Source organism: Strix uralensis, chromosome 9 (assembly GCF_047716275.1).
Source record: "Strix uralensis isolate ZFMK-TIS-50842 chromosome 9, bStrUra1, whole genome shotgun sequence".
NCBI classification, from domain to species: Eukaryota; Metazoa; Chordata; class Aves; order Strigiformes; family Strigidae; genus Strix; species Strix uralensis.
The window spans coordinates 17870640-17898629 of NC_133980.1; the positions used below are offsets into that span (position 1 = coordinate 17870640).

At 38.8% G+C, this 27990-nt stretch overlaps 2 protein-coding genes across 10 annotated transcripts in view; both read left to right on the top strand.

Annotated features, from left to right (window-relative positions):
* Window positions 1-1431, top strand: part of XRN1 (5'-3' exoribonuclease 1) — a 44444-nt gene extending 43013 nt beyond the window's left edge. Inside the window, exon 46 of the transcript XR_012629998.1 lies at window positions 1338-1431. The gene's annotated coding sequence lies outside the window, so the exon portion shown is untranslated. The remainder of the gene's footprint in view (window positions 1-1337) is intronic.
* GK5 (glycerol kinase 5) lies at window positions 84-27940 on the top strand. 9 transcript variants are annotated; one of them, XR_012629999.1, is made up of 16 exons: window positions 84-267; window positions 1338-1431; window positions 4459-4534; window positions 4953-5046; window positions 6006-6137; window positions 7679-7754; window positions 8427-8488; window positions 8575-8648; window positions 8984-9044; window positions 10186-10312; window positions 13535-13639; window positions 18030-18115; window positions 20972-21075; window positions 22451-22510; window positions 22899-23222; window positions 25329-25541. XR_012629999.1 is itself a non-coding variant. In XM_074877588.1 (16 exons), the coding sequence occupies exons 1-16, from the start codon at window positions 133-135 to the stop codon at window positions 26924-26926; spliced, it is 1557 nt and encodes a 518-aa protein (XP_074733689.1). In that variant the 5' UTR covers window positions 84-132; the 3' UTR covers window positions 26927-27940. The 9 variants fall into 9 exon arrangements, 7 of the variants coding, with proteins under 7 accessions (XP_074733689.1, XP_074733691.1, XP_074733696.1 ...); XR_012630000.1 differs by having other exon boundaries at window positions 22880-23011; window positions 25329-25342; XM_074877588.1 differs by lacking the exon at window positions 22899-23222 and adding an exon at window positions 26790-27940 and having other exon boundaries at window positions 25329-25462.
* Window positions 27941-27990: the final 50 nt, after the last annotated feature.

A 27990-nucleotide genomic window follows, 5' to 3' on the forward strand; every position in this document is an offset into this window, starting at 1 on the left:
CCCCGCCTCCCGCCGCCGCGCTCCCCGCGCCCATAGGCCGGACGGGCGCCCGCCCCGCGGCGGGGCGGCGGTTGTGCGGCGGCCGGCGGGCCGCACTCCGCGCTGCCCTCCGCGCCGCCTGCGCGCCGGGCGATGCCGTGCGGGCAGCAGGAGAGCGGCGGCGCCGCCCCCGCGCGGTACGTGGTGGGGGTGGACGTGGGCAGCACGGTGGTGAAGTGCCACGTCTATGACCGGGCGGCCGCGGTCAGAGGCTCCAGCTGCAGGAAGGTGAGTCCGCGGCGGGGCGGCGCCCTCCCCTCGCCGGCGGGCCGAGCGGCGCGGCCGCCCTCCCCCGGGCGAGCGCAGCCTGAGGCGGCATTTGCCTCCGGAGCCGCAGCCGCAGGGGCGCGCTGTGGCCCTGGGCGGTTCCGGGCTGCGGGTCTGGGCCGGGAGGCGGCGGTTGGCCGGGCGGGGCGCGGGAAGCGCTCCCAGGCGCTCAGCCAGCTTGGGCCGGGCCGGGCGGGGACGGCGTCCCCAGGGCCCTCAGACCACCTGCCCGGGTGCAGGGAAACCCCCGGCCCGGTCGGGACCACCCGGGGACGCCGCCGTTGCACTCGCCCCGTTACCTCGCAGTTTGCTCCCACCTGCCTTCCCCCGTTACTTTTGTTTTAGTCGCTTATCGACTAATCCCTCTTCGAACAAAACGACTTTTGTCAGTAGGGCGTAGCTGGGACCTGTGTAGGACTGGCGTTTACACATGTCCCGTTACGTAACACCGCTGTGTAAAAAAGTGTTAACTTCGGAACAGAAATTTCAGGTTTCTTCTGGTTTGTATGGCTCGTGATTTTGGGATCAAGACGATCTCCAGAATTAGCTTTTTTTATAGATTGCAGCGAGGAGAAGTATAAGAAATGTGATGGGTTTTCAGAGCTGGAAGGGGATGTTCCCGGCGGAGCTGACCCTCCCTGTCGCTGGAAGCCCATCGTGGGGTGATCCCTGGCCGCCTGGGCCACGCTGCTGGTGAGCTGCTCAGAGGCATCCACGTTTCGAGTTCAGCAGTGGAGCCAAAAGGCTCTCCGAGAAACCTGGTTCCAGTTTGGAGCCCCAAAAGGGGTTTACAGGCTCCCCTGTTCCTGGGGGTTTGGGCTTCTTAATTTGCTCTCAGTGGGGAGGTCTTCTAGAGATCACACACTCATGTTCAACCACGTTTTAAAAGTGACAAACACAGTTGTTTTCTCCTCTTGGAGTAGATTCAGAAAATTAAGAACAAAACCAAACATATTTGCACCAACTTTCACAAGAATGCTGGTTTCTGTGAACTAGGGATCATAACAATGCTGTGTGTCTTTTGTGAACAGGTGGAATCACTTTATCCTCATCCTGGCTGGGTTGAATTAGATCCTGAAGTGCTGTGGAGTCAGTTTGTTGGTGTGATAAAAGAGGCTGTACAAGGTAATGTTTTACTATAAAGTTTGAGAAGTTTATTATTCATCAAAATTAGTGAAGTTAGTTATTTAGACAATAAGATTATTTATTTTAAAAAAGTACTGGAAATTCATTACAAGAGCACAGGTCAACAACATGCTTTAAGGCTTATTCAATCATTATGTAAAATAGGACACTTCAGCTATTTTTCTTCTTTCAGTGAGGCCAGATTAGGGTTGAAGTAGAACCAGAAGCAGTGTGCATACTCGATTTACATGTCAGTGATGGCACCTTGTTGCTCCAGCTCTTTGTATGTGTATCCTTCCCCAGCGTCTGTCCTCTTCCTCCAGATGCCTCTGTATACGAACAGAGAGTAGGCTTGTTTCCCTGTCCGATTCCCTATTATTCTGCTGCTGCTTTGTATTTGTAAATGTCAGTGTATGAGAGAATGAAAGCAGAATGCTGCATAGTTGTGTTTGCTCGATTATAGCCCGATATTCCTGTTTTTCCCATTCAAACTACAGACAGTTCTTACCATCTGATTTCTGTATTATTGTTCTTTTCTATTTGTACTTTAGCCTAAAATTTCCTAGTACTCAATGCAGTAAACACACACAACTCCCTTTTCTGCCAAACTTCTGATATTTTTTTCCCCCTTTTCTGGATGCTGCTCTGTGCACTTACTCTCTACTACTCCCACAGCTTTCCCATTACACCAGCTCCGGCATTCTACGATCCGGCATGGATCACCTCCTGTGCCACGCTGATGCTGTGGGCCTGTCAGCTGCACCCCAGCTTGTTTTCTCGCAGTGCCCCAGCATCCTTGTCATGTGTGTGTGCATCATACTCTTACATTCAGTGCCTGAAGTTCCTCCTGTTCGGCCCCTCTTGCAGTTTGGACTCCAAGTGTTGCTCTGCCTACAAGCCTGGCTCAAGGCAAAACTGTCTCTTCCTTTGGAAGGCAGCCTAGGGAACAGGGAAAGGAACCATTACCAGGTGTAAGCTGCAGCTGGTTATTTGGGGCTCTTGGTCTGTTTTCTCAGCAGTCACAACTGTTATGTCACAAGAATAGCAATGCCACCTCAGACCCTTAAGACCTCAGTAGCTTCCTCCACTCCCATTCTGTGGGGCAAATCAGGAAGCAAGATTTTTCAGCTAGTGTTGAAATGGGAAGCTTTCCTTGTGGCCACGCTGCACGCACTGTCAGCAAGTCATTTTTAAGTGGTTGTGTAATGTAAGTGAGCGTAAGCCCACGCTGCTGTCAAAAGAAGCAGTCCAGCCCTCCTTTTTACAGGGTGGTTTCAAGTCCAGAGCAGTTTCCCGAGTCAAACCACTGTGATTGTTTATGCCAGCAGAGCTTCACCACTGGTTGTGCAGGCACAAGAGAGGGTGTGGTACCCGCGGCCTGTCTGGAAGCAGAAAGAAGGCGTAGGAGCACTTCAGTTTACAGGTCTTGAGGGTCTAAAAGCATGTGACTCCATGCACCCGTGGATGAGCTGATATAGTTCAGTACTACCTAAAGGTGGAAACTACTTCTGGCTGCATGGTCTCACCTCTCTCTCTCACTCTGGCACTGGAGGCAGCTTAGCTGAAAAATATCCGTGTTTGTCTTCTGTTTTGTTTTTCTTTTTAATGGAAGTTAGCTCTACTCACATAGGGGTCTAGAGAGCATGGTAGTTGACACGGGAAGTGGTGGGAGCATGCAGGTTGTGGAGACGGGGAGGAGTAACACATGCCACTAATCTGTAGTGAGCTGCGGTAGTACTGGTATGGCTTTGCCTTCAGTTTAGACCCAGCTGCTAATGAAAAAGACGTACTGCTGTTCTCAAGCCACCCTGTCCCAGGTCCTCCTCCCGTACACTGCTGCTCCCAGCAGCACTGGTGCAGGTGGTTGGAGCGGGTAGCCTTGTGCAAGCCCTGGCACAGCCTTCAGCTGATGGAGGGCTTTGATACTACTGCCCGCATGAGTGCAAGGACCAGTGTAAGGGAAGGTGCAGAAACGTGTAGAGGTTGGCAGAGCAAGACGTGCCCCTTCTCTGTGAAACCCCTTCTGTGTAGTTGTCACTCAGAGGCTGTTGGTGTAGAGTCTGCAGTATATTCTTACGCAAAGGGGTAACTTTGCACCTGAAAGTTAAGATAAGAACATGTATGAGCAGGATGTACTTAACCTTTGTTTAAGTAGCGGGATTGAGAGCCCTTCAGTGTAACAATACTTTGGACAGAATAGGTAGTGTCATTGAAATGGAATTTCTTCATGTATATTTTGTTCACATAATTTTGCTTCTGGAAGTATGCATGGAGGCACTTGGGAAGCTGACCAGAGCTGCTTTGAAAATAGCTGTGGACATATTTAATTATTTACAGTTACATACATTAGAAAAAAATCTTCTGTAACAGTTATTTGAAGGTAAGATTTAATAACAAAATTGGTGTATAATCAAATGTATGTATATTTCTGATTTTGAAGTATATTTTGTTGCATTGTGATGCATGGTTTAGGCAAATTTCTTACAAATTTTGAAAGATTGATTAAGGAGACATATGTCATGAAAGTGATGTAAAAAATCATGGCATGTTGGTATTAATCTCTGCTGCCTACAGAATCAATCTAGTTTTGTTTCTTTATGGAATTTATTTCTGTAGGTTTGTAAGGGTACTTCTTCTGTTTGTGCTTTCTTTCACATTCATCCATGTGGAATGCACATTTTAATTGATTATATAGACATATGTAACCTGCCTGCCTGTCTCTGGGGTTGTTCAAGTAAAGTATCAATGGGACTTTCGGAAGCTGGAAAGGGGCAGTGTGCCACAACTGCTTTTGTAAAATACATAGGTTTATTTACCTGCTTTGTAATCAGTTGTATGATTTAGGATTTCTCTAATATTTCACTGTTCTAGCCACTTAGTTGGGTAGTCTGTAGAGATTTATATTCTCTGAAATTATTAACTACTTAAGTATTCCATAGGTTTTATAGTTCTATTAGAAAAGTTGTATTTTTGTTTTGTTTCTTCAAATAAACACTTTTTTGTTTGTGGTTTGGTTTTGGTTTTTAGCTGCTGGACTTCACATGAGGCAAATTGCTGGTCTTGGCATCTCAACGCAGAGAGCAACTTTCATTACATGGCACAAGTATGTGTATTGTGTATTGTTGAAAGTGAATTTGTATTCATTTGTATTCATAGACTAGATGGAAGCGGACTGTAGAAATGTTGAACTTAGTCAAGTCACAACCTGAAAGCCACAAATGTCAGTCACTCGTGTTCTCTTGTGTTTGCACAGCCACACCTTACAGCAGTTCAGAAAGGTTTATAAGTGTATGTCCTTTTTGGTTTTAATTGGTACTTTGGAAGAGATGAATATATATGTATTTTTTAGTTCTGGTGAGAAGTCTCACACTCAGAATGTCCGGGTGCCTATTACTGATTTCTCAAATCCACCAGGAAGATACAAACTTATTTTAGGAATTGACCTGGTGAGTGATGTTGACTTTTTTGGGCAGTGTATGTACTGTAGTTTTAAATGGGAATGTTCAAATACTGTTTTTCAGGAGGACAGGGAAACCTTTCCATAATTTCATAAGTTGGCAAGACTTAAGAAGTGCTGAACTTGTGAATTCCTGGAATAAGTCCCTTCTGCTGAAGGTAAAACTGTGATAAGTTACATACTGCTTGAACATACTAGAGCTGTTATTTTTATGAAGAATAAGGCCAATATATGAAATACTTGCAAGTGTCCTGTTAACATGTTAATATAACGTGCTGTGGCCTAAAAACATTTAACGGAGCAAGATTAGCATGGAAAATAGTATCAAGAAAAAAAATGCAGTACTGATAGCCTGAAGGTAATTAATTATGGGGAAAAAAATATCTGTAGGTCTAACATGCTTTTTGTTACTTTTTAGTCTCTTTGTTGTATTAAAATGTTGCATGTTAATGCTGCTACAGCATAATTTTTGGGTGTAGGTGGTTCTTGGTCAGCACTGTTTTGGGGTTTTGGGGTGTGGTTTTGGTTTTTTTTTAGTGTACTCTTTGCTCAGATTATCTATAGAAGGTACATTTTATTCTGCTCATGGCTTGTGCTTCATACCTTCAGAAGAGAAAGATTTGAAGTTACTTTCCCTGTAAGCGGAAACTAACTAGCATACTCACACTGAGAAGTTAAATTCTTGGGTTTGCCACTGATTTCTTTTGTGAATGAAAACTTGATTAATTATTAAATTTTGGTTAATCTATTAAAACATGATTGAGCCTGTCTAATGTAGGAGAACTTTCACTGGAATAACAGTACCTAACGCTGTCAACCGCGTCATGCATTGTGCTGGTATAGTGACCTGTCTCCATAACACAGAGCAGTTTCTATCAGTGTGCCAGCAGAAGTCAGTAAAATAGATGTGCTTAGTGCAGCTGCTCGTTCCTGTGGTATTTATTGTGGGAATGCTATCTGTTGAAACCTTATGTAAGGATTCTCTAAAAGAATTGTAGCTTTCTGAATCTAATCTCATGTCAGCAGCTTTCATCTGTGTTGTCATCCTTTAAAGGTAATTGATCAGAAATCTTTAAAGGGAGAGACTAAAAATTAAGTAACTTTTCTTTTGAAACAGGTAATCCATGTTATTTTTACAGTGCTTCATTTCTTGACTGGGAATGATCGATATTTGGCGCCAAGTTTTCTTACTTTTTCAACACAACAGACTTCTATGAAGTTGTCATGGGTTTTTAAAAACATACATGAGGTAAGCTGGAAAGGGAAAAATAATAGCTTTCCTAAGTCGTAATAATGGCTGGTGACTTTAGGTTGGTTCTAACCTCTTCACTTTTGTCTTGCTTGTTCTTTTCCTTAGAAGAACCAGAATGAAAGACTTTTATCTGCATTAATGTTCAGAGCTTGTCTACTTAAATATCTACTCATGATTATACAACTTCTTCCTCTGATTATGGAAATGTGTAGTAGTAAAAAGTTTTCTTCATGCATAAGAAACACAAATCATCTTATTTCACTTGATATAATTATACAATTAGTAATCGTACCTTGCGTGTACTCTAGTTTTGCATGACAACTGTATTTATTTTCAGCTGGCATTCTTATCTTTCCACTCTGTGGAAAACTATTTCAGTGTTCACGGTTTCACAAATAATATCATACTCGACAATCAAACACTGCAATTTATTTTGTATTTTGTTGTAGTGTAAATTGGAAAGTACACATAAAATAAGTTTTGCTGGAATCATATAATGGACTAGTGATCACTGAGGTATTTGTTGCTGTATTCTTTGCTCTAATCCTTACCGTTTTCCTTGTTTCTTCCTATTATATTTATTACTTCAGTCATCTTATTTTCTATGTTAATTTTCAAGTTATTTTTGAAGAAAATGGTTATCATCAATCTTCTACCCTGTGTAAAGAAACCCCGAAATCTTTTGAGTTTTGTCTGGTATTTTCTGTCACAAAACTAACTACTGAAAAGGTCGAATATAACTTTTTGCTGGCATGTTTTGGTTGGACCTGTTGAAAACGTGAGCTGTGAATTTGGAGGATTATAGAATTGAAGGTTATGCAGCTGCTGAGTTTTCAGTGTGAGATGAACATTCTCCCATATTTTGTCAAGTATCAGTGGATGCTTAAAATATGTGACTATCAAATCAAGAAGCTCAAAAATTCATGGCTCTTAATTACAGAGAATAGTGTATTCAGTCATGTTTTGAGCAGATTAGTTTGTATGTTTTTATTATTTCTGTAGTTGTACATATTAGCAGTTGGTAGAAATTAGATGAAACTGGAATTTTCCGTTTTAAAGGGGAAAAAGATCCCAAGGAAAATAACATTTTGAACTCTTCACAGACACCATAAACCAGAAAACAATGGCTCTGTATTGTTGTCAAGCAATTTGAAAATACACTTTTTCTTATGTTTCTATTAATTTTTTAAGTGTTGTATGCAGGACCTTGCTTTTCTTTATTCACCACTCCATCACCACTGTTACAATTGTGACTATAAAGTTTCCCTTTTTAAGGCTCTGATGCCACTACAATAGAAGATAAATTGTTTTTCTTAAGAGCAACTGTAAGAAACTGTGCTTATTCTCTGTTAGGAGTATGAACTGTAGGATAATACTACTTATATAACCAACTTTCTAGAAAAAAAATTGGCAATCAGAGACTTATTTTCTGAGGATAGTATCATTATCCACAAAGAAAAAGAGAAAAGGAATGAGGAAATTTGTTCCTCTATTGTATCCAGTTGTAAATACTTTCTTCTATGTATATTTGTTCCCAGGCTGAAGAAGCTGCCAAAAAAAATAACTGCTGCTTTGGAACAGTTGACACATGGTTACTGTATAGATTGACTAAAGGTGAATGTTACAGTTCCTCTTAAATATTAATAAAACATACTGGATTCTAAGTAATAATGTTCATGACTGTCATTGATACATCCCAGAATTCAAATACTTTTTTGACAATCTGTGTTTTTTTATAATTGATGAATTTTGTAATATATTTAGTTTTTAAAAAAAACCCAAAACTTCTGAATTAATTATTCTTTGGGCCTGCCTGGAAGGATAGTCAGAAAGAGAAATAATTATTCAGTGTAATCAACCTTTTTAAGTATTTTAAGATTTAAATAGGACTACCAGAACTAATGGCCTTGATTGAAGAAAACTACCTGTGAAAGCAAAAGAACAAAGAATTGTTACAAATGTGGGAGAATTGCAACTTTCCATCCTGAGGGCTAATGCCTGAGCGACTGGCTAGATTATGATAGACAGTGATGCAGTCAGTGTGGTACGTGTCAAAAGTACCGGCTCTCTTCTAGCCAGTTTTGTGATAGTAAAATAAGGTAGTTGTTATATTCACATTATGGGGAGCAGCAGGTGACATTTGTGTGCTCATTGTATCATTATGGCTTTGCCTGTAGACACTCAGTTTATGGGAGCCACTGAGATGTTTAAAGAAAAATTATGTTTAAAATAACTCTCAAATACTTAGATATCTAAAATCTTACTTCATTCTTTTTTTTATGGTAGGCTCTGTGTATGCTACAGATTACTCAAATGCCAGTGCTACAGGCGTTTTTGAACCCTTTACGGTATGTGCTTTTCTGAAAAAAATGTTGCTATTTACTGTGCTTCTGAGAGAGTTGCTGATGTTTTTACTTTCTCTGTATTATTTCAGAAATGTTGGAACCCCACTTTGTGTAATTTACTTTCTATTCCAATGTCTATTTATCCTTCGGTGAAAGACACAAGGTAAGTATGAAGGCATATTCAGAAGAACATGATAACTGTTAAATTAATTGCCTTAGAAAAATGCTATATAATCTGTGCAAGCAAAAAAATATATAGCTACACCAAAAAAAATTAAATTCTTTTTATATGCATAGGTACTTTTTCAATACTATATCCAAAACTTTATTTTTACTATCGGTATTTCTTAATGTGATAGTTTTAATGCTTTCTTTAAAATAAATAGGTAGCATTACCTTTCACATGTGTTGCAGATCCAGGCCTTATATACCTAGATTTCATTTTAACAAAAAGGTCAATTTAGTGTAGTGATGTTTCTCCATAACATTTGTTTTAAGCTTCAACTTCGGATCAGCTGACCCTGAAATATTTGGGGCGCCTATTCCAATAATGGCAGTGGTGAGTGAAAATGTTTTCTTACTTAAATCTGTATATTTGTACCTATATTCTTTTTATCTAGCTTTGAGTTAACACTTGCTTAGTAAGTACTCTCTATTCCTTCTGTATGACTTAACTACAGTAGAATTGGTTGTTTAATTTTTCTTCAAAAACGGTTTACAGCCTTAGGGGGAAAGGAGGAGAGAGGAATGGGAAGGTTGGAGTTCATCAAGGTTAGATAACCAAATGATTAAGCACTGAATGTAGAACTTAATAGAGCTGGGTTCTGCTCTAAGCTCTGGTAATGTGTGCATCTCTGGCTTAAAATCAGTTGTTCTATATGAAGTTGTGCAATGGGGGTCCGTTCTGGCTTGACTTCAATAAACTCCACAAACGTAAGAGTATTTGTTAATAGATCCACTTGTGGTACCTTTTATTGCTTTTTTTCACTAAAAATAAATGGTGAATAACATGTTCCTGTTTCAGTAGTTAGGATTTGGATAAGAAAAATCCATGATTTTTTGTAAAGTGATGACTTGTAGAAAAACGTGCTTGAATTGAGCTAAATGGAAGAAATGTCACTGAGCTAACGTGAATTTCTCCTGCTATTTTTAAAGAACGGTAGAGACACTTTATCTGTAAATTTACTGTTTCACCAAAGCACAAACATAAGTAAATACATTTAATAACCACCATTGTTGAAAAATGGAGCATGGAATAATTTGGTACAGGAGGGATAGCGGGGAAAAAGGGAGGTGAGACTTCAACACTTCAACGTTCTATGTGGGGGAAGAGGAATTCAAGCCGAGCTACTCTGTTCTGCTCCCTGCGATTGCAAATGCCCTGTCTATCCTTGTCAAACTAAAACATAAAATATTTCTTTTGTTTCCATAACACATTTTTCAGTGTAGCAAGCAATACTACAGGCATTCATGTTGTGTCCAAACCTGGTGTAATCTGATTCTAGTGATAAATCTGACTGTTGGAATGGCCTGCAAATACTTAAGAAATTGTATATGAATCCTCTCTTAATGCTGAATTCCTTTCTGAATGGTTATTTGTATACAAAACTCTGAAGTGTTTGCAGTGATGTTTTAAAATCCAGCAGCTTTGTAGGTTGGTAGTCGGTAGCTAACTTACATTGTTTTTGTTGGTACTGCAGGTAGCTGATCAGCAGTCAGCAATGTTTGGAGAATGCTGCTTTCACCCAGGAGATGTTAAACTGACAATGGGAACAGGTGGTTTCTGGAATGTGAACACAGGAGGACATCTCTTTGCATCACGGAGTGGTAAGATCATGAAATTTTGGTTTTAGAGTATTTAATGTTACTTGACAGCTGTTAATGATGAGGATAAAGAAAGGGATAGAACCGGGCTACACTTTTCATTCTGTCTTTCGCTGTAGAAAAGCAGCTTGAAAGTGTTTTTAGAACAGAAGACTGGGGAAATTTTTAATTGAAATGTAGATCTTGGTTATCCTGAAATACGCTTCTCAAGAAGAGAGTTTAAGTAACATCACTAGTAATTATGTCTGCTACCTGCATCCCTCCTTTTTTTTTTTTTCCACCTGTTCTTCTTGATAGCAGTATTATACAGTACAGGAATAGAGGAAAAGGAGATTGGTCCTCTGGCTTCTCACATCAGAATGTTCCAGTGGATCGCTGTAAGTTCCTCCTCTTGAGCCCTTGCACTTTGAAGTACCTGCAGTGAGATAATGCAGGATTAACAATTATTAATCTTCTTTTACAATACTAGAAATGGCTCCCCAATGTGTTTCTAGTGTTTAAAACTTTCTCCTTGTGAATATCTGTGGTCCATCAAGCTTGTTAATTTGTCATAGATGGATTCCGTTTGTCAAGAGATCAACAGAGAATACTGAAGTAAACTTGCCTGTACAATCTCTGTACGTCATATTTTTAATGCGTTACTAATTTCAGGAAGTCTACAATTTGAAATGGGAGGGGTGCGGCTAGGGAGGAGGACAGCAGTGTGCTGAGGAGACTTGTACCAGCTAATATCTGGAAGGCCTCTGGCAAACACATGAGATGTGTCAGAACTAAATAGTGCAGACACTGAATTCCCTATGAATGCAGATGCTTTTTAGGCTAATTAATGATGTTATGATGATACTTTTATTTTGAAACTCATATATATGTAGTCTGTGGAAATCAAATAGCAAAAACATGCTGTAAGTCTTTTCCATTCTGTTTTATTTTCAGAAAATATTTAGCTGTTGTGAGCTGATAGGAGTTGAAATCTTTAAGACAGTGGTATGAAACTTCTACTGCTTTAGGATGTTATTTATGTTAAAATTATTTTCCCTATGTTCTTTGGCTGTCATGTGGTATGGTTAGTAGGACAAGTTAAGTACCCAGCTTTCTCAGTGCCCTGGGCATGAAATGTAATGTGTTCAATCTTTAAAGTTGACATATGTATTTAAGACTGCAAGATGAATCTCTACAGTATCCTTGTGCGAGCTGTTCATTAGCTGCTGTTCTAGTTTCTGGTCTACATTTAGTTGCTATATGTGACAGTTTTTAAAAAAAAAAAAAAAAAAAAAAGTTCCTTCAAGAACATCAATTCTCACAATTCAGTGATGGAGGCCAGTTGTATAGATTTAAAATCTCTCTGGCAGTCTGATAGTTCTTAGTAGCTCTGGTCATGCCAAGTGTCATTTTGATCCATTCCCTAGAGGTAGATTGTCTTACACTACTAGAGACCCTGATGTGAGCATCCTTAGGAAGGCCACCTGGTAGGCTTCTCTGTCCCTAATTAGCTGTCCTTCTCTAGGACTTTTGGCTCAATTAATTGTTTGGTCTTGCTTCTTTGCAGCTTTACCTTTGGCAGAAAATAAAGATTGTAAGGGAGACCTGCATCAGTGGTCTGGAGATGTGTATATCACTTTTTTCTTTCAAGAGACAAATACAAACTTTAATCAAAATAGGTGCTGCTGATTGTTTTCCATTGTAAGCACCAGAGTGCCTCCAGCACTAACCAAGTTTGTGTAATTGCACTAGTACTACCATGCTGCTCTTCTGGACACAGGCAAGCAAACTGGAGATGATTCTGTGAGGCATACTTGTATATCAGCAAAGTCACCTTGGGAAAGCAGAGAGAATCCCAATATCCTTCTGGTGCTTTTCTGGTCCTTTAGTTATTGGGACTCACCTACCTTTGTTGCATGACCCATGATCTCTGAGTCCTGAACAGCATCCCATAAAGTCTGGGTGCTTTCTTCACTCCAGTGGTTACCATACTTGGGTTGGGTGGAGTTTTTGTTGTAGTGGCCCCTGAATGCTTAGGTTCTTATCAAGTGACCTGAAAAATCATTTGTCCAGCTGCAGTGCTGGAGAACATCTGCTGTTCAGCTGGATAACCAAGTCTTTTTGCGCTGGCAAAAACTCTGCAGGACTTTTGTGCTATGTTCTTACTAATACAGATATGAAACAAGAAAGTCTTTGTGTTTGTACTGACTGTTTTAAGTAGTATGTCTCTCTTGTCTTTGTTAAGGTTTCAACATACCCATGGGGGAGCGAAGGGGAGAACAAATAGGTTTATCTTCATTATTGGCTGTTTATTTCTAATGTAATAATACCTTCAAGCAGACAGTTCTTTGAAAGATACTGTACTGTGTTTTCGAATAAACTACCAGTGTTTGCCCTATGTATTTCTGCCTTTCTTCTGAGAGAAAAGGAAGAAAAAAATTTCAAGTAATTTAATTTTGAGTCACTACAAAGCCAAAACTATTTGGTGAAAATCATAACATCCTGAAAATCCTGTCATGTAAACCACAGAAGTGCTAATCTTTTGCAGTTATAGACAAAGTGTGTCACCAAATATTTTTAGTGAGTTTGGGTGTTTCTTTTGTTGTTTGCATTAGGCAAACATATGGGTAAAATGCTACAGTTAACTGGCAGTAGCTTTTGGTGGGGACAAAGATGGGCAAATTATGAAACTTATTTTCTTTTTTGCTTTCTATGTGAGGAAGCATTGCATATTGAAAAAGGAATAAAAAAGTATATCAGTTTCATCCTCTTCTATGAATAAGATCTATGTTCTAAGTTTGTGTTGCTTTTTTTTGTGTGTATGTCTGTTTGTGCTTCCCATCTGAATTTTGGGGAAGTAAATTCTGACTTTTTAGAAACCATTGGAGAAAATTAGGTGGATTTAAAACAAATAGGAAAACATTGATAAATTTTTAAGTACATACATTCTTTTATATAAGAAAAGGTAAGTGCAGATAGTTCTTTAGCTTAAAGAGGGTTTTTTGGTAATTTGATTTTCTTTTAAGTTCATTGGTTTAAGAAACTGTTGTTCGAATCTCTCAGTCCATCACTACATTTTTTTAAACAATACATTTAACCTCTATCAGTGATGTTGTTTTTAGCTTGAATTCTGCAAAAGAATTGAATAAATTTTTTTTTAGTTGGGTTTATTGTGAGGGGTGCTTGTATATGGTTTTCTGGAAACATTTAATTTAACTAGGTGTTTTTTTATGGAAAATTATTAAGGTCTGTACCCACTGATTGGTTGGAAGATTGGGGAAGAAGTTGTTTACTTAACTGAAGGCTGTATGTCAGACATTGGCACTGCCATAAAATGGGCTCAGGATATAAGTAAGTAGTTCTTTAATTTTATAGAGGGTAAAATATTACTACTTAAGAAATTGTTTTATGGGGTTATAGTTATGTTACTGGACTTGGTTTTATTATCCGTAATTGAAGAAACTAGACTATGTGTTTTGGACCATGGAAAATGCAGAGTCTCAGTAGTAGGTTCTCTGCTGAGTGTGTTTACTGCAGGGAGTTTGGTTTGCACACTTACCTCCTTTTCAGACCCTCCAACCTATGCAGACTTATTTTCCTGAAACGTTTTACTCCTCACTTGTTTTCGCTTGAGCATGACAAACCTCCTAATGCCTTCTTCTGGTTTTTTAACCTGGTATCCAAACTTGAATAGCAATGGTGTAACCTAAAGTTAGATGTGTACTGTTTTAGGGTATTTGCACTTGAATTTTTAGTTGGGGAGAAGCACAGAAATTGACTGCTGATTACACCTAGGTAGCATGATTGTAAATGCAGTGTTCCACAAACGCTTGCTGTAACGTTTTTGAGATCTCTCTAGCTGTACATCTCAGAAAATTAATAACAGGTTTGAGTTCTATGAAAATAACATGAAGAACTTCATTTTTGAAAGTAACAGTGTTGTGTATGTCACTTCACATAGAAGTGATGTGTCTTTTGGCTGTGACTATTATGTAACGAAAAGATTTGCATTCAAGTTTAATGAAAGACTAATAAAAATACTAGCTCGATAGTACTTGATATTCAAAACCACTGGCTGTTTATAGGACAACCATTCTGACTGTTCTAATAAACAGAACCTGGTTCTTATGGGTGACTTCAGCTACCCAGACATTTGTTGGAAGAAACAATACAACAGCTCACACATCACTAAGTTCCTGGAATGTGTAGAGGACTGCTTCCTCATACAAATGTTAGATATGCCAACCAGGAATGAGGCACTGCTGGATTTGCTACTCTCAAACCAAGAAAACCTGCTTCATAGTATCTTGGTTAGTGATAGCCTTGGCTGCAGTGGTCACAATATTGTGGAGTTTGGGATCCTGCTGAGCATGCTGACAGTACTAAGACAAAGGGGTTTTAGATTGTAGAAGAGCAAACTTCAGCTCACTCAGAGCTCAGCTGGAAGGGATTCTGTGGGAAGCTTCCATGGAGGATAAAGGAGCTGGCAAGTGCTGGGAGTTTTTCCAGGAACAGTCTCCTGGAAGCACAAAAACAGTTCATCCCATTTAAAGGTAAGGGAAGCAGGCGGAGCAAGAGACCCCCTTGGCTTAACTGTGAGCTTCTGAGTCTGCTCAAAACCAAGAGAGAAGCGTACCAGAGATGGAAAAGCAAATACCAGTTGAGAACTACAAGGGCATTGCCAGGGCTTGCAGAGATGCAGTTAGAAGAGCAAAAGCTCAGCTTGAATTGAAATTGGCCAGAGATGTCAAAAACTATGAGAAAGGCTTCTTCAGGTACGTAAACAACAAGTAGAAACAAAGGAAGATACTGGACTGCTGTTAAACAGGAGCAGTAAATTAGTCACCAACAGTGCTGAAAAGGCAGAGGTTCTCAACACTTTCTTAACCTCTGTCCTTACCAGCACTGTTGGTCCTCAGGCTTTAGGAATAAAATCCAGGTCAACACAAACACAGACCCGCTGTCAGTGAAGGAGGATGTCAGGAAGGCCCTGATCTTATCCACCTGAGGGTGCTAAGAGAGCTGGCCAGTGTTGTGAGGCTGCTCTCCATAATGTCTGAGAAGTTGTGGAGATTGGGGACATCACAGAAGACTGGAAGAAGGCTTATGTCACCTCCATCTACAAGAAGGGCTTAAAGGAGGATCCAGGAAATTAGAGGCCCATCAGTCTTACTTCAATCCCTGGGAAAGTTGTGGAATGAATCTTCATGGGGCTGTCACAAGTCACGTGAAGCATGTGATTGGGAAAAGCCAGCACAGATCCACCAAGGGCAAATCATGCCTGACAAACCTGATCCTGCTTGATTGATGTGAGGCAAATGGTGGACGTTGTCTACCTGGATTTTTCCAAGGCTTTCAATACAGTTCCCCACGGCCGCCTCCTAGAGAAACTGATGCGTTACGGTCCTAGACAAGGGGTCTGTGCAGTGAGTGAGGAACTGGCTGACAGGCTGCACCCAGAGGGTGGTGGTAAATAGCTCTTTTTCAGGCAACCTGTCATAAGTAGAGTCCCCCAGGGATTGAGATTGGGCCCAACACTGTTTGATATCTTCATAAGTGATCTGGATGGTGGGTTTAAGTGCACCCTGATGAAGTTTGCTGATGATACCAAACTGAGTGGGGAAGTGGACACTTCAGAAGGGAGAGCCAACCTGCAGGAAGACCTGGGTAGACTGGAAGCGAGGGCTAACAAGAACTGTATGAAGTTCAACAAGGACAAGTGTAAGGTCTTGCACCTGGGAAAACATAATCCAGGAGTGCAGCACAGGCTGGGATCTACTTGGCTGGGGAGCGGCTCTGTAGAAAGGGACCTGGGGGTCCTGATGGACAAGCAGCTCGATACGAGTGATCAGTGTGCTGCAGCGGCAAAGCAAGCCAGCAGGATTCTGGGTTGTATTAACAAGCGCATCACCAGCAGAGAGAAGGAAGTCATTATCCCACTCAGTGTTTGTCAGGCCACATCTGCAATACTGTGTTCAGTTTTGGTCCTGGCTATACAAAAAAGGTGTGGACAGGCTGGAGAGGGTCCGGAGAAGGGCCCCAAAGATGATCAAGGGACTGGGAAGCCTGCCATATGGGGAAAAGCTGAGAGAATTGGGTTTGTTCAGCCCTGAGAAGAGAAGGCTTAGGGGAGACCTTATCACCCTGTTCCAGTGTTTAAAGGGTGGCTACAAAGAAGATGGAGACTCCCTTTTTTACAAGGAGTCACATGAAAAAGATGAGGGGTAATGGGTACAAGTTACTCCTGGGTAAATTCTGATTGGACGCAAGAGGAAAACTTTTCACAATGAGAACCATCAGGCATTGGAATAATCTCCCCAGGGAACTGGTGGATTCCCCACCATTGGACACTTCTCAGATTCAGCTGGACAGGGTGGTGGGCCGTCTTGTCTAGACTGTGCTTTTGCCAAGAAAGGTTGGACCAGATGATCCTTGAGGTCCCTTCCAACCTGGTATTCTATGGTTCTGTGATAAACTCTTTACTTGGTTTACTTAGAAATTTAGTACACCTTTACTAGGATCCAAAAAAGGAATGAGTCTCTCAAACTTTGGGTTGGGAAAGGTTTTCCTGAAGTGTAGCTTACCACAAATTATCACATTTCTTCAGGTTGTCAACTTTTGGTGCATATGTGCATATACATGCTCAGATATGTGCCATTGAGGGTTAAGTGTGACTCAAGACTGGTGAAGTCAATCTTAATTTTTTTGTTTTCTGTCCTGGCATAGAGGTAGTATATATAGTTTGGTAATAGCAAATACAACAAGAAGGAAAAGATATGTTTCAGGCTTATTAGTCCAGGTACAGTAGAATCGAAAGCTTTCAAACAAATTTATGAAGGTTATAAAGGTAACTTGAAACTCCTGGTAAATTACAAGATGGGTTTTTCAAAGATAAATTGAGCTAGATTAACCTAATTTATCTTTAATAGAAGAATTTACTTTTTTAGACCTCTAGCCTTCTGTAAAGACATGTTATGTGGCCACATAAGGACATTATATCAGGTTGAGCAACTTGATCCTAGTGGAAGGTGTCCCTGCCCATGCAGGGGAGTTGGAACTAGATGATCTTTAAGGTCCCTTCCAACCCAAACCATTCTATGATTATTAGTTAAAACTACAGAAGATAGGTGTTAGTACACGAATTGCATGTGGGTGAAGAACAAGCTAAAGAGGGCTGTCTATAGAGTTGTGAAAGGAGACATCTGGCTAGACAGAGAATAAAAGTAGTGTCTATCAAAGAGGTGATATTAGGACCTACCTTACCTGTATTTATGTGAGTCACTTGTAAGAGTATTAAGGCTGATAAAATATGGGTATTAAGACTTTCTCTGTAGTCATTTGGTGCTTGGGCTGACAATAGCAACATCTCTGGGGGGAAAAAACATGGTTTATGTTTTGCAAATCTAGGGTTTTAGCATAGTTAGGGTGCCATTGTTAGCATTCTCAATTCCCATTTATGTCTGGGAAGCTAACGACGTCTTATGGGATGTGAAGATTAAAAGGCTATAGCATAACAAATATGAGAGGATCCTTTTTGAGTTTAGTCTTCATCTGAGTAGGTTGGAGTTTTTTTAATGTGACCGATGGACATAAAGTACAGGAGAAGTGATGGTTTCCATTAGAACGTGTAGTTCGAGAATATTACAGAAGGAAATAGTCTAACTCTAGATTTTTGTCTCTTAAAATATATTGAAGAAATTGAAGTAAATAATAAAAGCATATGACTTATGGGTCTTTACAGATCTTTTCACCAATGTAGATGAAACAGCAAAAATGGCACGGAGTATTGTTGATTCTCAAGGCGTTTGTTTTGTTCCAGGTTTTCAGGTAAAATTATTATTATTAACATAATTGGGACTATATTTTTAATAACCCAGTTAAAATTTTAACTTTTACATGTTTAAATGTGGTAATTTACATCTTATTATAGTATTTATTCTGTACTACTCAGGTTCTTATTGTCTGTCCCTCACCACAATGTATGAAGATCATTGTCAAATCAGAATGCTTAAACACCACCCCCCCACACCATGAGAAAAACGCTGCAAAATAGGAAAATTACTGCCATTTTGCAGATGAATACCTGGGGGACAGATAAGCTAAATGACTTGCCCACAGTAACTCAGCAGTGTCTGCACAGACAGAAACCAATCCCATAGCTTTTCTGCCTCATGCAGAGCTTTCATTGAGACAATACTTGTAAGCACTGTTTTAAAATAATTAATTTTATTCTGCAATTCAACAGATTACTTAAATGTACTTAAATATGAGCAAGACTGCAAGTCCTGGTGTTACAGAAAGCAAACGTAATAGTATTTAGACACTTTTCCTGGGCATGATTAAGCCGAGTATGGTAGACTTTTAAAAGTCTTAGTAATTCATTGGTTTGAATGTATACCAGCACATCTCTGTAGGCATTTCTAAAAGTTCTTTTCTTTTTTAATCTTCATTCATCTACCATACTCAGTTTGATCATTCCTGGGAGTAGTGGTTTTTTTCTAAAGAAGCTTAACATCTTTAACCTTACCTTTGTGTATGTCCTGTATGTTAACAGAACAAGGCAAAGAAAAATTTCGTTTCTTCTATGGGTAGCCCAGCTACCTTCTCTCAAACAGCCACCCTAATAATCAGATTTATTTTTAGGGGTATAAAGCTTGATTATTCTAAGATGCTTCCATTTAGCATTTACTGTGAGTAATTGTGCTATGAATAAGCAAATGTTGAGCCATGCCAAATTCCAGTATTTGCAGACAAGAATCCTGAGGCAGACAAATGTTAATCTGTATCTTTTTTGAACCTTTAATTCTATTAATATTCAAGTTCTAGAAATGTTGGTAAAACTTTTTTTGTTTATCTGGCTTCTGATTTGCTTTGCCGGTTTTTCTCCACCTTGCTTTCTTGACACTGTCTCCAGAAGGAACCCCAGCTAGCTTCTTGGTAAACATTGGTTCAGTCTCTTTTTCCTTAATTCTAATATTCCCAGTCCAAATTTAGAAGCTGTACTTAGAAAACTGAATGGATTTCTCTTTGACTGTGACACCTAGTAACCACTAATAGTATCCACCAATGTGGATTTCTTTGCCTTTTAAAAGCCCTGCTTATTCCAGTGGACTGTACTTAGCTAGTAGACTCACAGTAAGAGGATCTGTACCAATTTAGAAACTGAGTGGGTTAAATAGTATGAAAAGGGACATGAACAGAGTTGAACACTTCTGGGACTGTAACGTGTCTGTTTAGCTTCACTGGCTAGATGCTAACAAAATTGATTCTATTATAATGTTTCTTAGAATGATAGTGGTTAGGGAGCGTTCTTACGAAGCTCATATGTTAATTTCCTACACAGAGTAAAAAGTTTCTCTACTTATCCCCTATTAAAGCAGTAAGAATGAGTTTGTTTCTTACTGGATTCTACTGTGGTGCAGTGCGCTGAGGGGAGCATCACTGTGAAAGTGTATGTGAAGATGAGGGAATATGTGCATTAATCATCCTTCCTTTTACTCATTCTGCTAGAAACAGGGGTTTCCAGGCTTGATTTGCTGCTAAGCAAAAACTTAGGACTCTTTGTTGGGGTGTATGCATATATATGCACTGCTACTTTTTTCTTTTTTTTAGTGATCGAGTTTTTCAAGATACTCAACCTTATGTGCAATATGAGTATATGCGTTTTAGTTTATTATCTTGTATATGAACATCTATAAACTAGGAAGCCATGAATCCTTATTATGCTACTGGGCTGGACAAGTGGTTCCATTTTTAGAATGGGAAGGGTACTTGTATATGGAAAAAAATAATATTTTCTTTGACTTTAATGCAGAAGTTTCTTCTATTTAGGAATTTTTGCAAAAATGCTAGTTTTCCTTTTAGCTGTGTACATATCCATATGGTTTTTGATTGTTGTTTTTTTTTTTAACATATGATAGCATTTTCTTTATAGATGTGTGTGTATTTTATAAGCATGAAATTCAAACTTCTTGTAAGTGTTGTCATAATTGACATTTAACACAACTGGAAAGGAGTCTTTCAATTTGAAAATTCCTGTCTACAGTGAAAATAAGGTTCCACATTGTCACAAAGCAGGTATGGATCAGCAAACTAATATTTTATGATAAAATTCGTCAGAGTATTGAAGGGGTGGAGAGGAGATTTCTCAATCGATCCTCTAGTTCTCCTGCAAAAAAAAGCAACTTTACTGACCATTAGGATTTTAGTTGGACTGCGTTTATTGGTGTCACTGAAAACAGGCTGTAGTAAACTAATAAAAACTATTACCATTCTTTTCAGTGTTGCTTTTAAAAATCAGTTCATCTTTCTTTTAGCAGTTCAGGAATGATTAAAATAAAAAAGTGTGTGAAATCTTGCTAGAGAACAGCAATATCAGTGTGCCCTGTCCTAGGCAGTGTATGCTGGATGTATTTTAAAGGGAAGTCATACAGATTAGTGTTACTTAGTATGCCAAATTTGGAAGAAGTCACTTAACCCTTTTCCTGTTGAAAGAAGCTGTTTAAACTGTTCACTGAGTTAGTTAAAATAACACTATATACCTCTTACATATTGTTTTCAATTTTCTTCTTTCGCTATGCTGCCTGCAATTGTCGTAAGTTATTTTTTTTCTTACTATTTGACTCCTTTCTCAAAAGCTTACAAATACAATTCACTGAGCTCATGGTGAAATCTTTTCTGCAGGTTTCTGTGAATGATCCATATTTATGTGCCTCTTTCATGGGGCTGAAACCTTCCACTACCAGAAACCATCTTGTACGAGCTATATTGGAATCTATAGCTTTCAGGTACTGTTTGCATAATTACCTTCTGTATGTTTTCTTATGTTTGCTTTTATTTTGATCAGCAGTGTTAAATAGATGCATGGACTTCTGCAGTTTGTAAAGTATAAATTGTAGTAATCCGTTACTGTTACACTGAAAAGGAGTTTTAGTTTTGCAGCTTCCCTTTTTTTCATTAACACTTAACAAATAAACTCATGTATATTTAGTAGTATGGAGTTTTTGTTGTTAAGTAACCATACAATGATTCTTAAATTATATTGTTTTCTGCATGTTCTAGAAGTGTTTTCTGTTTAAAGTTTGTCCTTACTCTCCTGACAATGTTTTGTCAAAAGCTGTAGCCCACTCAGCTGTGTTTAAAGTACCCCTGAAGCTGGAAGTTTCATGTTAGCTCTTTGGCTAAAGTTCGAAATTTTTGTGTTTTATACAATGTCGTAATAGGCATCTTAGACAATGTCTAGATCTAACTGTCAAGGTTAAAGATACTACTGCTAGTCACTGATGATAGCACATCAGTAGCTCACAGTGGAGCAGGTGGGCTCTGCCTTGCAAACCCATCCATCGTGCCTCAAACTGAAGCTGAACATGGTTTGAGCGTGGTTCACGCTGCGCTGTGGCCAGTTAGGGAGCACTGACATGATTCCTTCCAGCTAGACATCAGCTCTGTTTGGGCATAATAGTCTCCTGCAAAAGAGGCAAAAAGGGTGTCTGGAGGAAGGTAACATTCTGAATAGCTGCAACTGTTTCTAATGCATTTTTTACCTGTGCTGTAAGAAGAATGCAGGATGCAGTAATTCCTGAAGTATGGGTCTCTTGAAAACAGGGATGTTGAAGAACCTCATCTCATTCAAATACCGAACTAGAAAAGGGTAAAGACCCTTTGTGTTTAGATTTATGTAAAATTTAGATAAATGAAAAGAAATTTAGATTTAGGTAAATGAAATGCTTTCAGAACAAGTCATGCAGCGTTCAGATGTTCCCTTTAAAGAACAGCTGGATAAACTCTGATTAACACTCTGTCAGCCTGCTTTCCTCACTCTAAACCACTTGTTACATCAATAATTGCATCTTGTCTGTAGAAACCCATCAGCAATTTCAGGTGGAAAAAATGTGTACCTTCTACAGTGACTTGCTATAGAATGGGCTGTGATTTAGCCATACTTGTGCCTTCACAATAATGTGTAAGAAAGACCAGTTTCAGTCTCTTTTTTCCCCCTTTTTTTTTTTTTAATTTATGCGTTCCAGAAACTTGTTAGCTATTGCAGCAGTTCTGACACAACTGAGGCATTTTTTGCCTTGTATTTTATTTTCTGACTATGTAGATACTGGAAACACTTTATGGAATATATAATGCTTAATTCAACTAAATATTTTTTTAAAGAAACAAACAGCTTTATGATATCATTGTGAAGAAGGTACGCATTCCTCTGCAAACTATTCGGTAAGTTCCGTGTAACTTTTAGATTTGATATATGGGAGTTTGATTTTTAAATAGGTGTGAACTTCATTACGGATTTTATCTTACTGTAAAAATTCTGCTGCTGAGAAATACATGATTACCAAGTTAAATGTTAATGTAACTTAAGTGACAGTAGAGTCTACACACAGAAGAGTTGGTTCAATTAAACTATTGGTGTTGGTGGTTGTCAGTAAGTGAACAATGAATTGCTCTAATTATTTAAAAAAAAAAAAAAGGCAAAATCGTGTTTTCAGGTAGCACTAGAGTGCATATAGCAATGCCTACCACAGAGGTCATTCTACCCTTTATTATTCTTTCATACTGAAATGTTTTGTGCTGGTTCGCTCACAGACTGAATTTTTTTTTGAAGACGTCAGTTAAAACTGGATCTATTTGTGAAGGAAAGAGCGAAAATATTTTTACAATTCAATGAAGACATTGGTTTTGTTTCAATCTTTGAAGAAGCAAATCAAATTTAGTGAGGTAACGATCCTTAAAATATGCTTTTCACAACATCTTGGAAAAATTTAGTTGAATTATGCATTGCTGGAAAACGACACTGCACATTTTGGTAGGGACTTCATTTGAACACACCAGTTGTCAGAGCTTCAAGCCCTCTCAAGCTGAGAAAGCTCTAAAATTTCTCACTCTGGCAGCCAGGGGTCATCATGATACCACAGTCAAGAACAGAAGGGTGAGTGTTCCCTGTCCCTCTTTCGGCTTTTTTCATGATACCCATGCAAGGGAAGAAATAGAATGGCAGGCATGTAGACAGTTGAGAAATCGGACTTTTCAGTAGTGGAAGAAAAGTGAAAGTACAAAGTGGGGGGAGGTAAGAGTTTGTCACCCATCACGTACTGTGACAGAGTAGGCAAAGACGAACCACCAGGCTTGGGGTTTTAATGAAGAGGAAAAGATGATAAGTATTGTAATTTTTTATTCCTTAGGAAGCTTTTTTTTACATAGAAAATTGCATCCAAAATTTAAGAAGTCATATTAAGACTGAGAACTGAAAAATGGAAACTCTGGAAGTACTGCTTAGAGAACATTAGAATTCTGATCCCATTTACATTGTAATGTAAACTTCCAGTTGTATGATCATGTTCTGTTTTATTAATATAAAATTCCAGTTTCATATAGTGACTGTAATAGTTAACTATGATCAGTAGTAATTCAGCTCATGGATTAAGCATTAGAAGATATTGAGATACACTTCATGGGTTTTTCAGTAGGGTTGTAAACTGCTCTCCCATCCTTTTGTCCACATATCTTTAGTATCTATCCATTACCTTTTGAATTTTAGTTGTAGTTTTTATTTCATAAATACGTTCATTCCCTTCTTAGCTGTTGTCCTGTATCCCTTGTTTCTTCCCAGTCTCTGGCTCCTACAAGCTTATACAAAGTCATCGTTTTCATTAGTCCTCTACATTCATATTACTTCTTTTTTGTTTGTCTCAACACCATCAAGGAAAGCATAGAGGGGGAACCCTCAGCTATAGTCCTTATGTGTCATGTCGCAGCAGTCTGTGGCAGCCTTTACAAGGATGATCCTGGAGTTCCCTCCCGGAGTCCTGGAATGTCACCTATTTACTGTTCTGTGAAATAGCACATCCCCAGTCAAATGGCATGCAGGAACTTTGAGCTAGAAGATGTACTGTACAGACTGATTCTTCAAAGTATCTAGCAGCAAAATTTAGCTAAATTGAGTATTTGGAAATTTTCTTCTTCTTTTCCCCTTGTAATTTGAATCAAAATGGATATCTTATTTATGCAGAAGAAGGAAAATGCATGTCACTGGCATTAAGAAAGTGACTGCCAGTTAAAGGTTTTTATGCTGTAGTGTAGAGGTGGTAACCCCGCTTAACTGTTTGTACAAACAAGCAAAACCCTGTAATATCACCAGTCAGGCAGTGGCTCCTGATTTTACTTTGAGAAACAGCCAAAACACTTATGAAAAAGTTTTGTGAGTCCTCACATAGTATAGAAGATTTCAGCTGGCATGTTTGAATTGAAGATTTCTAAGCAACTGTTAAGTTTTATTACCAACACTTTCTATAGAAATAAACAGTAGATGTCTTTACTGCACCACATTTGATAGAACACCACCTCCATACCTGGCTGGTATTGGAGTCCAACAGCATAACAAACCAATCTATGACAATTCAAAGATTGCTTTTTGTTATAGTTATTTTTTATTTGCAAGAGCGAATACTTTGCACTACTACTAATTCCTCAGGTAATTAAAGATCACCATTTATAAGTTCTAGTTTTCTTCATTAAAAGGGTCTCCGACATGATGCAATTAGATAGATGGAAGCCTCAATCTCATTTTCCTCATAAAAAGAAGCAACTGTGAAGGTATTTTAGCTAACTAGTACAAAGATCTGGTAGTAATGAAAAAGGTACTTTTCCAGATCTGCAAAGGGTTTGTTTAATGTGATGGTTTTGACTATTGTCACGTGATGATAACTATGTGAAGGTTCTGCTATAAACCCTAGCATTTCAACCAGGATGATGTATAGTTTTAGAAGACAGAGCTTTCAAAGCTTTTGATAATGTGTCTGTCCTGTGTCCCTGTCTGTCTACCATTCCTTTCCCCAGTTCACAGGCACTTTTTTTTTCTAGGCACCTTGTGCTGGCCTCTAAATTTGCCCATAAAATGGAAATGTGTTTGTGCATGAGTGACAGGAAGATCTATGCATGGGTGTGAAACCCCAGAAGTTGTTTTCTGAAATGTTGGCAATAAGCATTTGAACTAAACATGTGGTTTTTTTCACTTCTTCTTCCCCTCTCCCTATAGAGCTGATGGAGGTGTCAGTAATAATAGTTTTGTCATGCAGATGACTTCAGATTTAATTAATAAGAAAATAGAAAAACCTGCAAATGCAGATATGTCTAGTCTTGGTGCAGCTTTTCTAGCAGGCCTTGCTTCAGGTATGTATACGTTTGAAGGGGTTTTGTTTTTCCCTTCAAAATGCATGTTTGTAAATATGGAGAAAAAAGAAAAAAACAAGAGTGTAACTTCAGATAATTGTGAAAGCTACTGAAAGGATTACTTTAGCCATTTTTGTGGGAATCCAAGGTAAGTAGGGTTTATGTTTCTCTGTATAGTGCTTTGTACCTATGTACTTGTATTTGATGGACCAAAGAAACAGATGACAATGTCATTTGGTCATAAAACAAATCATGGACTTTACTTGTATTTGTAACACAATGTCCCAATTTACTGAGCAGGTGTCTGCTTGTTTAGTTTTACATAAATGGTGACAGTGAGTTTAATGTGAAAGGTATCTGCATATATGTTTGTAAGATTCCTTTACATTTAGAAGGATATACTACTAGGGAAGAACAGGGTGTACCCTGTCTTTGCTGCCTCCCTTTCTCGGCCCGGCCTTTCTGCATCCCTTCCCATATTCGCACTGTCTGGAGCGGTGCTCGGTGGGGATGGGTCACGTGACAAGGAAGCTGCCACGCTTACGCACAGCCCTGTCATTCCTGCTGAAGCTGTGTGCTGTCATCTGTGAACTGAGTCTTTATTCTTTAAGGTTTTTGCAGAAATAAACACAGTGGAAGTACAAAATAAATTAACAAGAAAAAAAATCCAGTTCTACTCACACAGAATTGTTTTATATAATTAACCAAACTTCAAGCTACAAACTGTCAATGGTTTTGCTTAATACCCACCTACAAAATATATTTCCGTTAACTTCATTAAATTGCTTTGATATGTGAATAACACAACTGGAAGATAAAAACTATATCCTCAGGTTAAGACTTATTCAGCAATTAAAACTGTAAGAAAGCTGCAACCCTTGACAGACAAGAATGACTCAATAACATAAATTAATCTGAATATGTAATACCGGCTGTTTTCTGCCATTTATGCAATAATTAAGACAGTAGAAAGCAACTAGTGCTAAGTCTCAGTTTCTGTGGCCCTTCTTCATTGAGAGGGGCCTGCAGCTGAAAGCACAGTGTGGATGAAACCTAAAGGAACTTCAGTGTACCAGAGCTGTTCCTTGGAAACCGTCCCAGTTAAGCAGATGTGCTGTTGTCAGGATTCCAAACAAGTGGATGCTATTGGAAAGGAGTTTCACAATGTTAAAAATATGCTTCCCTCTGAGAAAGTTGTTGGTTGAGTAAAGAAAAGCTGGCATGATTTCTTACTGTGTTTCTGCTTTGGATCTCTTGGAAATAAATTAAAACCACTCAAAAATAACATATTTACAGTTGAGCTTGAGAATGAACTTTCTGTTTATAGGATTTTGGACTGACAAAGAACAACTGAAGAAGCTAAGGCGAATAGAAGCAGTTTTTGAGCCCCAGAAGGACTCAGAAGAATACAGACCTGCTATGGATACCTGGCTACAAGCAACAAAACGCTCCCTGCACTGGTAGAAATTGGCATTTTAATGAAGGAAGAACTAAAATGGTTTAATTCATATTTATAAAATCTTGACATTAACAGGGCAGTAAAAACCATAACTGAAATTTGTGATGGTATATATATAAAGTTATACGGTTGTTCAGTTACCCCTGTGCTGCTAGATTACTTACCATGCCAGAATGAACCTTCATGTCATCCCTAGGGCAGCTGTAGTCCAGCTGCAGCATTTGTGTCCCTTCAGTGACCTCCTTTGGGTGGCCCAGCTGCTTGAATCCCACTGTGTACTAGAGATGGGGAGTTTTTTCCTATGATGGGTTTTCTGAGGAACTCGCCTCCCTTCATATCTTTAAAATCTTTGGTATGTTAATCATCAAGGAAGGGTAAAAGGCACATATACTTCCATAGGCATTTCTGAGAAATGTAAAATGATTGTTGGGAGGGGAGTTATGATGAACTTAATTGTGTACAAAGATACTTTCTTATGAGTAGCCTGTTACCACCTTTTGGTTGACTTTCTATGGAAGCATTCGATCCAGCTATCTGATGACATTTTTATGCGCTAAATTGTAATGAAATACAAAAGCAAATAGGCTTTCAGTACTGCGTTAAAAAAAGAAAACCCCAGGATTTTTGTAGCTGATGGCTTCTATCTAGCTTGTAGCTCAATTTTTTAAAAATTTTCTAAAGACCAAAAGCTATATTATCTGGCATGGCTAGTACAAATACATTAGAAGTAGTTACAGGTATGCAATCTAACTTGTAAAAATCTGTAACATTAGTATTTTCAAGCCCATTGTTAAATCCTATTATTACTAGCTAAAAGAGGGTCAAAAATCTATTTTTGAAGCTATGAATTACTTCTATATTTTTTAAAGAAATAAATTATAATTAAAGAAATGTGTAGTTAATTATTATTATGTATTTGTTTATCACTAATCTGAAGTAATAATTTTCTCAGGAGTATGTGTAAATCAGTTTCAAAAATGCAAAATTATTAAACATTTTCATTTCAGAATAATAGCAAATTCACGCTGTGGGTGATTGTGTTCCACAGACACTGGAGACAAATATTTAT